Here is a 12,299-nt window from a genome sequence, read left to right on the forward strand (position 1 = left end):
ATGAGATTAATACGAAAACTCGCGCTTCAAAAACAAAAACACACCAAAAAAAAAAAAAAAAAGTCGTTTTCCGGCCTCTGAGGGGGCCTGTGGTTCCTTAGCCCGCAGCCGTGGTTCGGTTTTCCGGACACACAATAGTGGACAGGAGCGAGCTCAGCTGTTGCTCAGCGGGCCCACGACGGGTCGGCCGGGAGCAGGCGGGGAGCGGCTGGGGGTGAGTACTCTTGCCGGCTCCGGCCCTTGCACAGTTCAGCGCGCTTGGGGTGCCCTGGGCCTGCTGGGGACTAGCCTTAGCTTGGCCCTCTGTTCGGGTTTCTCTTCCTCTCTGCTTCTCTTCCAACTCGCCCATAAAAGGTAGATGCTTTTTCTGGGCCGGGGCACGCCTGCGATGGCGGAGGTGGGGTGGGCTGGACAGCGAGAGGTCACACTAGCAACCTGTGGCTGCCAGGAAAAGGTGGCCAAGTGGTCTTCATAGAACCTAGGAGCACTGGAGAGGTAGCACGGACTGTGCACAAGCCTCTGGCTCGGCTTTTTAATTGTTATGCTTATTGTTGTTGGTATTCTGGGCGTAAATTGGCGAGGCTGTCTTTAGCAGCGGTGAAACCTGTCCTGGGGGTGGCTGATAAATCCTGTCCTCGCCCCTGGCTTCTACGCAGGGAGGGGAGTGTGGGTGGGGGGTTGGTGGGATGGCAGGTGGTGGCTATCCAGTTCTCAGAAGCGAAAGTCTCAGTGATCCCGCCCTAGGTTCAGCCATACTCAGCTTTGCCATCTCTACTCCCATTCCTCTCTCGGTGCTCAGGACACTTGGGCCACATTCCTTGTTAAGTGTAGATTAGGAAAGAGGCCAGCCCAGATGCTCTCCCGATCCACAGATGGGTTAGATTCGTTTGCAAGAGCCGGAGGTATGGGGTAGCAGAGGGGCCTGGTCAGTTGGAGTAGGTCATGGAACCCCTAAATACTTGGTTCTTGCTTGATGCTAGAGAGCTGGTGGGGATCAAAACAACACACCTTTTCTATGGTTGACCAAACTGAACCCTGTCTTTGATGAAGATGAAAACTACAATGTATTTTTTTTTCTCTCCAGTTATGCATGAGTCTGGCCTAGCAAGCAGGGCATTAGGGTTAGAAGCCAAACCCAGAGGCCAATATTACAATGCCTAGATACAGGAGGAAAAAACAACAACAAAAAACAAAAATCCCCCAAACCAGAAACAGAAGCCCGAGATCTCTGGACCCAGTTGCCTGCAGGTCGGATCTCTCCTATGCAACAATGGTTCTTGGTCTGTGCAAGGGTGAGGTTTTGGCTTATGTATGTTCATGAAATTGACAGTGTTCCAATTTATTCAGTAAGGACAAAAGTATTTCTTAAACCTAGGGAACTGAGTGGTGAGGAGGCTTCTGCCAGGCACACTGGTCACAGCTCTCAGGGTTTAAGCTTCAGTTCCTTCTAGCTTAGTTTCTCATTTTTTTTTTTTTTCCAGTTTAGGAAACCAGCAGTTACTGGGAACCTCAGGAAGTTCACTCAGAAACTCTAGAATCCCATTTTGGCCCCACTGCCAGCAACCCAAGCAGGTGGATGGGCCCAGTTAGTGTGCCTCCAGACAGAGAATCTCTGCCTGGGGCTAAGAAGTGGGTAGCGGAGGTCCTCCCCACACCTCTATGGGATTGTTCCCTCATTCCAGCCCCCAGGAGGAATGAGGGGTATGGGAGGTTGGGAGGGGCCCGCGCATCATCTGGCTGCAACTTTTATGGTTCCTCATTGCCCTTCATTCGGAAATGAAGCGCCTTTGATCTTTTTCTCAGGTTGTAAACGGAATTGCCCGTCATTAAATATCCGGGAGCCCCCATCTGCTTGGTCTCCCAGCATTTTTCTTCACAGCTGTTTCTCTCTCTTTTTACCATTCAATTTTTCCAAAAGGACTTTTATTATACCCCTTCACACCCAGCCGCCTCTCTCTGCTCCCTTTGCTTTGGAAAATATCTAGATATGTGTTTGATCACAAACTAAAGACTGTGGGGACAAGGGAGGAGCCAATTTGAGGTTTTGTTTTGTTTTTTTTTTTTTCCTTACAAAAAAAAGTCACAGGGGGAGGGGAGGGACTAAGGGCACCCAGAAAGGCCGGATTCTGACTTCGAGGCAGCCTCAGGATGACCCTTCCTCCTTTTGTACTTAGCTAATGTTTACATCTCATAATTCATGCGCCACCGAAAGTCGCGCGGCAGCCACGAGGTTCGAGTCCCTTTGCCCAATGGCTGCTTTTATTTTTTATTTTTGTTAGGAGAGTTGAAAACCTTGTAATTTTAAGAATGGACCCACAGTGATGTCTTTTGTGCTCCCAGAGATAAAAATTAAAACAAAACGAAATAAAATGAAAGCATTCAAACTACACCCCAAAAGAAGAACTCACCGAAAGTAAGAGAACTGGAAATTTCCTGGGCCAAGAAGACCTGTCTGTCTTCTGTATATACCCTGTAGATCCGAATTTGTGTAAGGAATTTTGTGGTCACAAATTCGTATCTAGGGGAATATGTAGTTGACATAAACACTCCGCTCTTTTTTTTTTCAGAAGAAAAATAGATTATTTTCTAAATGAGGACAATCCAGTGACTGGTTTCAAGAAGACTCCTTCCTTCTCTCCCCCCCCCCCAACTGGTTAGGGAGAAATCTCATCTACCTGAGGTGTCCTCCATGCCTGCCCTTGGACACTTAGGTCCTTATTCACTAAAGAGTTTAATATTGCTGGTGTTTTAAAATTTATTCTTAAGTCCAAACCTACTTATTTTCTCTTAAGGATCTAGGGGGCTTTATTGGAAATCATGGGGGTGGGGGGAGGATTACTGTTGCCTACAGTGTGCAAAGGCAAAGGAAATTTGCTTTTCAAATGGATGCGGAGGTTGCTATTTCATTGGGTTCAGGACAAGACGCCCTGAAAATATGAGGTTGCCATGGGTGTTCTTATGCGTGTGTCGCTGGTGGGGATGTCACAGCGAGGGCTCCTTTCCTTAGATCACAAGGATGTGAAATTTCTCTCGGCCACACAAGCAGAGGCAGCAGCTTGAGCAGCAATTACAACTCTTGGCGCCTCGGTTAGCATTGCTTTGATGAATCTGGAATTAGCAAATTACTACTCAATTTGTTTTCGAAACTTGCAGGTTTTGTTTTATTCCAGCTTCTATCTTTAGTGCGGGAAGTCAAGATGTTTCTCCGAGGTTAGGCCTTTTGGGTCAAAGGGAGGGAGTGGTTAGAAGAGGACAGACTGACGGACACAGCAAAGCTAATAGTGCAACTAAATGCGATTTGGAAGGCGAAGTCTCCCCGAATTAGTGCGTGAATTTCCTATCGATCCGCCCGCGGTTCCATTCATCTCTGACAAGTCCCCTCCGCGCACCCGCCCTCTTGCTCCCGACGCCTCCTCACTCACCTCCTACCCCTCCCCATCTGGCTATAGTGAGAAGCCCCAAGCTCAGTGCCCCTCTAACCTAGTGGGTGCCCCTTTCAAGAAGAAGCCCCCTGGTCCTCCAGTCACTTAACTTCCCACACAGACACCCGGTGCGTGAGCTCCCACTCACCCTGGGGAGGAGATGGGACCCTGTGGAAAAAACAACGATTGGCGGAGGTGAGGTAGGGCACGGAGGCTATACCCGGAGCCCCAACTTCTAAGGGGATGCAGGGATTGTGTTCTGCTCCCCATTCCCCAACAGGCCCTGTAGTCTTAACTGTTTGCTCCATCCTAGCTCTCTCTGTCTCTCTCAGCTGCGGAGAAAGCCAGGCAAGGAGGGGGTCGCCCGGCAGGAGCCCTTTGTAAACCCTGGTGTTGGGTGGGTGGGGAGGGCGAGAGAAGGGGAAATAAACCTCTTTGGCTGGAGTAGGGTCCGGGTGAGCAGATTTCCTTATCCGGGAATCGCAGGCCGGGTGGCCATTGGCTCGGAGGATCACGTGGGCCCCTAACTTTGTTCACTTGACAGTAAGTAGGAGGGCTTTCGGAAACAGGAAAACGAGTCAGGGGTCGGAATAAATTTTAGTATATTTTGTGGGCAATTCCCAGAAATTAATGGCTATGAGTTCCTTTTTGATCAACTCAAACTATGTCGACCCCAAGTTCCCTCCGTGCGAGGAGTATTCACAGAGCGATTACCTACCCAGCGACCACTCGCCTGGGTACTACGCCGGCGGCCAGAGGCGAGAAAGCGGCTTCCAGCCCGAGGCGGCCTTCGGGCGCCGTGCGCCGTGCACCGTGCAGCGCTACGCGGCCTGCCGAGACCCCGGCCCCCGCCACCTCCGCCGCCCCCGCCCCCCCGCCACCGCCCGGGCTGTCCCCTCGGGCTCCCGTGCAGCCACCAGCCGGGGCCCTCCTCCCGGAGCCTGGGCAGCGCTGCGAGGCGGTCAGCAGCAGTCCCCCGCCGCCTCCCTGCGCCCAGAACCCCCTGCATCCCAGTCCGTCCCACTCCGCGTGCAAAGAGCCCGTCGTCTACCCCTGGATGCGCAAAGTTCACGTGAGCACGGGTGAGTGCGTGGGCACCCCTTCCCCTCCCACCCCCGGCGCTTTACAGCGAAGGGACCTCCGAGGCATGTGGGGGAGGGAGCTGGGGGAAGCCAATTGTCCCCGCTATAAACTCGCCATTGCCAGAGATTTACGGTCTCCTGTTTTCAGAGCCACATAATTACACCGCCCATAAATTTTTATGGCCTGGTGGGCCCTGCGCCTTTGAAGTCATCCTCTTTTCCATTCTCCCAGCGACTTTTTCCGCCAGGGATATGCAGTCCCACTGAAGTTGGGAAGTTGGGGAGGGGTGCGAGAGGAGGGGAGGGGAAGGAGGAGGAGGTAGTAATCCGTATTTAAGCAGAGGGTTGAATCAACTTCCAGTATTTCTTTTTTCCCTTTCTTCCAGCCTGGTTCCTTCGCTGGAGAAATGGGCAAAAGTTTTTACTGGGAAGAAGGCGCTGTTGGGAATCTGAGCAATGAGGGTGGGGACTAAAATCAGGAAAGGTCTAGGGCAACACCCCTCCCTCTTCCACCCTTCATTCTCCCACCCGGGGTCCTCAGGCCAAAGAGTGAGATGAAATCTTTCCAAGATTCCTCACAGTGCTCCCTCCCCCAGGCAACAAGGACGACAGCTAGCCTTTCAAAAGTTTGAGGTTTTCCTTTTTCGTGTGTCCCTATGTCTGTCTTCCCTTTCCGCGCCCCTCCCTCCAAGATGAGGTGGTGGGACCAGGAGGTTTGAAGTTAGCTGGAAGAAAGAAAGGGCTTTCCCTCCTCCCTTTCGGGGGCAATAAAACTTTCTCTTTCTCCCTCTCTGTGTGTGTCCAGTAAACCCCAATTACTCCGGCGGGGAGCCCAAGCGCTCTCGGACCGCCTACACTCGCCAGCAAGTCCTGGAACTGGAGAAGGAGTTTCACTACAATCGCTACCTGACGCGGCGCCGGAGGGTGGAGATCGCCCACGCGCTCTGCCTGTCTGAGCGCCAGATCAAGATCTGGTTCCAGAATCGACGCATGAAGTGGAAAAAAGACCACAAGTTGCCCAATACCAAGATCCGCTCGGGTGGCACCGCGGGCACAGCCGGAGGACCCCCTGGCCGGCCTAATGGAGGCCCCCCCTCACTCTAGTGCTCCCCAAAGCAGGAGCTCGAACCTGGGGGGGGCGGGGGGGCCGCGAGCACCGAAGGGGAATTCGGGGTATGGGAGGGTCCCCAGGCTTGAGCCCAGAAAAACCTATCTACCCTACCCCCACTTTATCTATAAGGAATAAACGCAGAGAAGGGGGGTAGGGAAGCCTTATTTATAGAAACGACAATAGGGAGCCGGGTGAAGCCCTCCGGAAGCAAGTCTCTTGCTTTCTTCCTTAAAAAAAAAAAAAAGAAAGAAAGAAAGAAAGGAAAAGAAAGAAGAAGGAAGAAAGGAAAAGACAGAAAGAGAAATAGAGGAGGCTGCTGCGCCTGGTTTTCAGCTTTGGTGAAGATGGATCCACGGTTCATCTTTAATCATGCCAGGCCCGGGCCCATCTGTCTTGTTTACTCTGCCGAGGAGAGGACGAGCCTCGGTGGCGACCATTACCTCGACACTCGCTAACAAATGAGGCCGGGCTCGGCCGGCCGCTGCTGCCGCCTCTGCTGCTGCCGCTGCTGGACCGCAGCCTGGATTTTCTTTCTTTGTCCCTTATTCCTGACACCCAGCGAATGGTGCACCCTCTGACTGCCAGATAGCACAGTGTTTTGGCCACGGTAACAAACACACACACACAACTTCTCTCCCTGTAGGTGCCCACCTTGGGGGGGGGGATGACTGCTCACCCCCTTCCATCATAGGCTTAGAAGGGGGAGCAGAAGGGAAGCAAGGGGCAGTCTTCACAACGTGGGTTTCGGAATCTGAACCCAACAAATATAAATTTAAAAAGAGAGAGAAATTTAGACACCCAGGAGGGCCTTCTGGTAGAAGGTCCAGCCAGGCCTGCCAGGGTGGGAGGCAGTTGAGTTCTAGGAGCTGGGAATGTCTTCTGGCCAATCCACAGTTCTACAGCAGAGGCCTTCTCTTAGATTACATATGAATGTGAAATTAGGAAATGAAATTCTGTGGCCCTCCTACTCTGGAAGGACAATGTTGCAGAGCCTTCTCCCGTTGGTATCGCTGTTGCATCGTTTATTATTAATATTATTATTATTATTATTATTATTATTATTATTTTATGTCATGTGTGTCCTCTCTCCTGTTATCTTTCTGACATTCCAAACCAGGCCCCTTCCTACCTCTGGGGCTGCCTGAGCCTAGAGCCTTTCATTGGTGTGAAAATTTGTGTCCTGTACAGAGTGACAACAAAAATAAATGTTTGGTTTCTTGTGACCATCACATGGTGTTTTTGTTGGAATGTTGATCTTAAAGATATGAACAAGTGCTGCCCAGTGTATATGCTAAGAACCCTTAGTGGGTTTGGCCCTACCTTAAGCGGGTTTTTTTTTTTTGCTTGTTTGTTTGTTTGTTTTGTTTTAAAGGCTCCAATGGGAATTTCCACCTTAGAGCCTTCCAAATCGTGGTAGCTGGTTTGTTTTCCCTTTGGAGTGGATGTGTTTTGTTTGAGGCTTAAAAATTTTTCCCCTCCAGTCCAAAAATGGATCGCATGGACTGAGAGGGTCAATTCCAGGCCCCAATGGGGGTGTGTGTTTCATTGTAAGACACCAGAGGCTTAAGGAGCGCTAAGTCTTTCAGACTGTGATTTATTTGTCATAAGCAAATAAAATGCAGTTAAGCTGTCTCCTTCTAGACAGAAGGCTCTTTGCTTATTAAAGTTCGAGCGAGGACTCCACGAGGCCGGCCTCTTTCCTCCCCACATAAGAAGGTATCGCTCTCCTCTGAGGTGTTTGAGGCTTTAATGAGTCTAATTTTTTGCACAGATGTTTCTGGGTGTTTTCAGGTTTTCAGAGTATTTTTATATTACAAAGGAACTAGCCGGTGCCATAGCTCAAACTCTGACAAGCAAATAGATAATCAAGAAGACAAATGGCCTCTTTTGTGAAGCCCTGCTCCTGTATTAATTTTCATTTTCTTTCTCATAGAAAGTATCGAAAGTAAGGCTGGGGACCAAATAGCTGTCTGTGTCTGAGATCCCAATTACCCTAGAATGGAGTGGGGGAAGGGATCCAGGTGATTCTCACAAACCTCTGCCAGGTTTGGGTCACTTTTGTGCAGTACAGGCAAGAAGTTCTAAGGTATGGAGCCCTAGCCTTGGGTCCATGATCTGGTGATGGCTCAGGATGCAGCCACATTCTTCTCCAAGAAGCTCCAGGCTCCACAGAGCATATGCAATTAAAAGTCGTTTCATTTTTGTTTTTGGCTTTTTTTTTTGTCCCACTTCTTTTCAGAAAATAAAGAGCCAATACCATCCACATGTTTGATTGTTGTTTATTTTGCATTTCTTTCTTAGCCTGTGAGGGTTGCAGAAGTCTGAGGAAGGCCAGAGAATCCATTGGGCCAATATCCCCAGGGCAGTAGAATTGCCCGTTAAAGTGCAACCCAGAGATTAGTTAAAAAAAAAAAAAGAAATTATGAAAGAAAGAAAGAAGAGTTGCCTGTAGACCCGGAGGAGGATGAGTGGGTTAGCTTTGTCTCGGGTGTGGTATAATGTTTTAGTTTTGAGGAGATAAGACAACCCTTAGTTGAGGGGGAAAATAGTTCTCAAAAACCATAAGGTCTCCTCCCAGGAATGTTTGTAAAGAATCGAATCAATCTGCTCCTTAGAAGGTATGAATAGAACCTTAAAAGAAAAAAATAAAAGAAAAGAAAACGAAGAAGACGATGACGAAGATTTCTATGGAGCTTAAAGTTCACAGCCATTCTGTGTAGACAAGAGCTAAGAAAAATGTGAGAATTATACAGAAAACCATTAATCACTTCTTTTCTTTAAATACTACCCTCTCTCCTTTGTTATTATTCAACAGCAAATCTCCGTAGACCGGCTGTTGGGGGAAAAAAGTGTTAGCCGCCTCTCCCGGATCTGCAAGGGGGAAAATTTTTGGAACCATAAAGTTGAAAACTTTTTTCTCTCAGTTTGGAAGAAGGCTTTCGTCATGAATGGGACCAGGAGAGCTCAGGCGCTCAGGCGAGAGCAGGCAAGAGGCACAGAAGGTAACAAAGCCCTGGCTTGGGGTGACTTTTGTCTTTTTTGTGTTTTAATCGTTTTATGAGCTCCTTTCACAAGTAAAAGAAAAAAAATCTCACCTTCTCTTTTTTCTTTTTCAACTATCTTTGTGGGTTTTTTTTTTTTTTAAATGGTGGATGCTTGGGCAGATTTGGCTGTGTTTTATGATGACTGATGTTTGGGAGAGAGTGGAAGAGACAGAGACAGAGGTGGAGAGAGGCCTGGACACCTGGAGAGTGTTTGAACTGATTGGGACAGAGGCGTCAGGGCCCCTGAAAAACACCAGAGAAGAGGGTTGTTTGTGAGGCTCTTCAGTAGTGCTCTCTGGTTCTTGAAAAATGCAGGCAGGCATTGGGGAGAGCCTGTATGTGCCTGTTTGAGCCTGTGTCTAGCAAGGTGCACAATTCCGTATTTCTGGGACTCTGTCTGCACTGTTTACCAGTGAGATGTTGTCACTGTAGCCTCCTGGAAAAATGAAATCCTGGTCTTGAATGGTGCCTGAGAGCTGGGAGAAGTGGATGATTGGGTTTTCTTCTGGTGTCTAGCTTGGGCAATCTTTTACCCTCTGAAAAGGAGATACTGCTCAGGGCCAGGTGCACTGGCACAGAAATACTCTTGTCCTGCCCCCCACCCCACACCCCACTCCACCCCACACTCCAGGCCTCCTGGAGGCTCAGTGTTCATTTTCCTTTCTTTTTGCTTCTGGGTTTGGAGGCTCTGCTCTTTTCCCCTGGCCTTACTCCTCAGGCTGGGGAATCAGTGGCTCCTCAGCAGACCTGAATGTGCTGGCCCCTTTTCCCTGAGGCCTCACTTGGAGTTTGGAGGCGGGAGGCTGGCAGGATAGAGAGTTCATGGAGAGGCCACGTTTTCTAGGCGATTAGCTTGGTATTAGAACCACAAAATGACCTCGGAAGCCCCTTGACCTCTCTGAGACTGGACATTGTGCTAGCTCTTGCTTCCTGCCCCAGAGGGAAAGTCACACCTCTTCAGGGAGGGGTTCCAGCTTCTCCACCCCCCTAATGGTGCCTAAATCATTTGCTATCTCAGAATTTCTGGATCATTTTTCTATTATTGTAGACTTGGAAGAAAAGTGCTTTTTTTTTCTTACAGTTTTTTTTGTTTGTTTTGTAAGTTAGCCCAGAAGTTCTGTGTGTGTGTGTGTGTGGGGGGGGGGTAGGGTGCTGGTCTGTCTGTACATAGTCCCTTCCCTAGATTGGGTTTCAGCCTCTTCCCCTACCCCAAGTCCATTTGTACCTCTCTTTTTTAGCTTTGCCTAAAGCAAGCTGAAGGAAAAGGGACTAAAGGATACACTATCAGAGGCTAGACACACACTGTCCACGGGGCTGTAGACCATCAGGAATAAGCTCCTGAGCTGGAGAGAAATGAACATTCCTTTGGAGATTCTCTTTCTCTCTCTTTCTCTCTCTCTCCCCCTCCCACCTTTCCTCCTTCCCTCCCTCCTTCTCTCCCTCCCTTCAAATCTATAGTCTCTCAACCCATCTTCCGAAGTTCTTTTGTTTATGAAGCTATTTCCTTGGATGCCTCAGCAAAGGGAAGAGCAAGAGAAAAGGCAGGAGGACTGTTGCAGGTTGCTCTGAGGGCTTCCAGGGCCCACTCTGTGGGGCTAACCAAAGTTTGCAGAAACTTTACACGTTAAGAGACAGATGGAAGAAGATTTGCTAAGAAGGGAAGCTCCATCATAGATACCCCGAAATAATCAATGTTCTATCTTCCATATTCAACACCCATATCAGCAGCTCCCATCAAAGGGGAGGGAAGAAAGGAGGGGTGGAGAGTGGGGAGGGAGAGACCTTTTTCCAGCTGGGAAGAGGGGCCAGTCTCCTTAAATTAAGAAAGGTAGAGCCTGGGCTTTGCTGGAGAGTATGTGAGGTGTTGCTGGCTCACAATAAATGTTTTCCTGTATTTTGGGGACTCAGACACTGGGGTGCTTGGTCTTTTCTTTGTCCCTGGGTAGCATAGATGCAGGAACTGGGACCTCGGGAAGGAAGAGGGTGGGCAAAGAGGTGGACTGGGCCACTTGAATATTGAAAATGTCTGGGCCTGCTAATGACCTACCTTTGCTTACTGCCAGTATAGATACCACACCCATAGCTGATTGTGGGCCCTCTCCAGGCACAAGTGACAAAGATCTAGTCATGTAGAACTTCTCTAAACTGCTCTTTGAGAATTAGGGGTAAACCAAAAAAAGGAACTATCGAGGGGAAAGGCTGGGGTTCACCAAAGGCTTTCCTTTCCCTAGGCTCACCTTCTAAGACTCCCCCTTTCTCTCATTTCCAGACCTAACCCTTTTTGGAGTTGACAAGGCTCACTTGCTCCAGATCTAGTGGCCACCCTCCGAGTGAGGCTTTCCAATCTTTTGACCTCTTCCTCAGCTCTGGGGCCTTTGCACTCCCTCTCTTAATTCTGTGGCCTGCCTGCCAGCCAGCCAGGACAGGAGGCTGTGGAGTTCCACTAGGGCCCTGGAGGCGACTTCAGCGCCTGGTGGGTCTCCCTGGGAAGCGGTGACTGTGAGCGGGTTTGATTGGAAAACGGAGTTGGGAAGTTTCCCAGCGTGAGTTGAGCGCTGACGGATTTGTGATCCGCCATAAAACCGGCGCGTTCAGATTCGTAAATCAATCTCGCTTTTCGCAGTCTAAACGTTCGCTTTATCGGCAGCAAGAAAGCGCTCAGCTCGCGCTCGCTCGGGCGCTTGTTTATTTGAACGTGGACATTTCCCAGGATCCGAAGAGTGTGCGCATTTTAACAGCCTGGCTGGCTTCTCCTTCCTGTCGCAGGGCTCTCCTTTTTCTTGTTCTTAAATATAATTTCTCCGTTTTAAGGATAGCTGTCTTGGGTTTTAAAGATTGTCATTTCCTCATGTTCCAGTGTATTCATTCACACACACACACACACACAAACACACACACACACACACACACACACACACACACACACACACACACACACACACACACACACACTTCCCCCTCCCGTTTGTCTTTGGGGGAGCATTTTCCTTTTAATGGATTTGTAGCCAGGGACCTTGTAGACTGTTGCCCTCGCAGGAGACGGGAGCCGGCCTACATCAGCATCAGGCTGAATTCAATACCAGTCTGTGTTCAGTATCTGGACAATCAAAGCCGACTAACCCCCCTACAGAGTCTGGGCCCTGCCGGCGCCCCCTCCCCGTGGGGCTGGGGCAGGATTCCAGTACTTTCCGCAGGGGTCCTGCTGCCTCGAAACCTCCGTGGAACACGTGGGGAGACTGTTTCTTTGGGGTGTTACATGAAGAGGTCCTCAACTGTCTTCGCTTTTGGTTCAGACCTTTTTAAACAAACCAGCAGAGGCCCCTCAACACCCCCCGCCCCCGCTCAGCTACCCTATTGCCTTTATTTTTCTCCATCACACGGATGCCCTGTCGGCCTGGTCGCAGCTACCCCAGAGCTGCTGAAGTAGATAAGGCTGGGAATGTGCAGCGCGGGGCTCTTAGGAATGCCTTTCTACTTCCCTTGCATCCCTCCACCCCACCCCCTGCACCCAACTGTGGACTCAGATTCACTTATAACTTGTGAACTTTGGGGGGTTGTTTGGTTTTGTTTATTCTTGAAGGGAAAGAGTCTGTACACGCGCCCCCTCCCAGGGCCGAGATAAATCCCATCCAAATGTTGA

General features: G+C 49.7%; 2 protein-coding genes, 1 long non-coding RNA gene and 1 other non-coding gene across 6 annotated transcripts in view; 3 read left to right on the plus strand and 1 right to left on the minus strand.

The window, feature by feature from the left end:
• Positions 1 to 12,299, plus strand: part of Hoxb3 (homeobox B3) — a 54,533-nt gene that overhangs the window by 21,955 nt on the left and 20,279 nt on the right. For both annotated transcript variants that reach the window (XM_035447957.1, XM_035447958.1), the window contains exon 2: positions 8,431 to 8,617. The gene's annotated coding sequence lies outside the window, so the exon portion shown is untranslated. The remainder of the gene's footprint in view (positions 1 to 8,430; positions 8,618 to 12,299) is intronic.
• Positions 2,027 to 3,989, minus strand: LOC118239170. 2 transcript variants are annotated; one of them, XR_004770818.1, is made up of 3 exons: positions 3,854 to 3,989; positions 3,481 to 3,590; positions 2,027 to 3,217 (listed from the first exon to the last, which is right to left on the minus strand). It is a non-coding gene; the product is annotated as an uncharacterized LOC118239170 (long non-coding RNA). The 2 variants fall into 2 exon arrangements; XR_004770817.1 differs by lacking the exon at positions 3,854 to 3,989 and having other exon boundaries at positions 3,138 to 3,217; positions 3,571 to 3,838.
• Positions 2,458 to 2,538, plus strand: Mir10a (microRNA mir-10a). Its single transcript, NR_105099.1, has one exon. It is a non-coding gene; the product is annotated as a microRNA mir-10a (primary transcript).
• Hoxb4 (homeobox B4) lies at positions 3,843 to 6,844 on the plus strand. The gene is given in 4 exon segments (XM_027424220.2): positions 3,843 to 4,263; positions 4,266 to 4,289; positions 4,292 to 4,504; positions 5,310 to 6,844. Coding segments are annotated over 4 exon segments (747 nt in total). The 5' UTR covers positions 3,843 to 4,052; the 3' UTR covers positions 5,609 to 6,844.

Source organism: Cricetulus griseus, chromosome 7 (genome assembly GCF_003668045.3).
Source record: "Cricetulus griseus strain 17A/GY chromosome 7, alternate assembly CriGri-PICRH-1.0, whole genome shotgun sequence".
Lineage (NCBI taxonomy): Eukaryota > Metazoa > Chordata > Mammalia > Rodentia > Cricetidae > Cricetulus > Cricetulus griseus.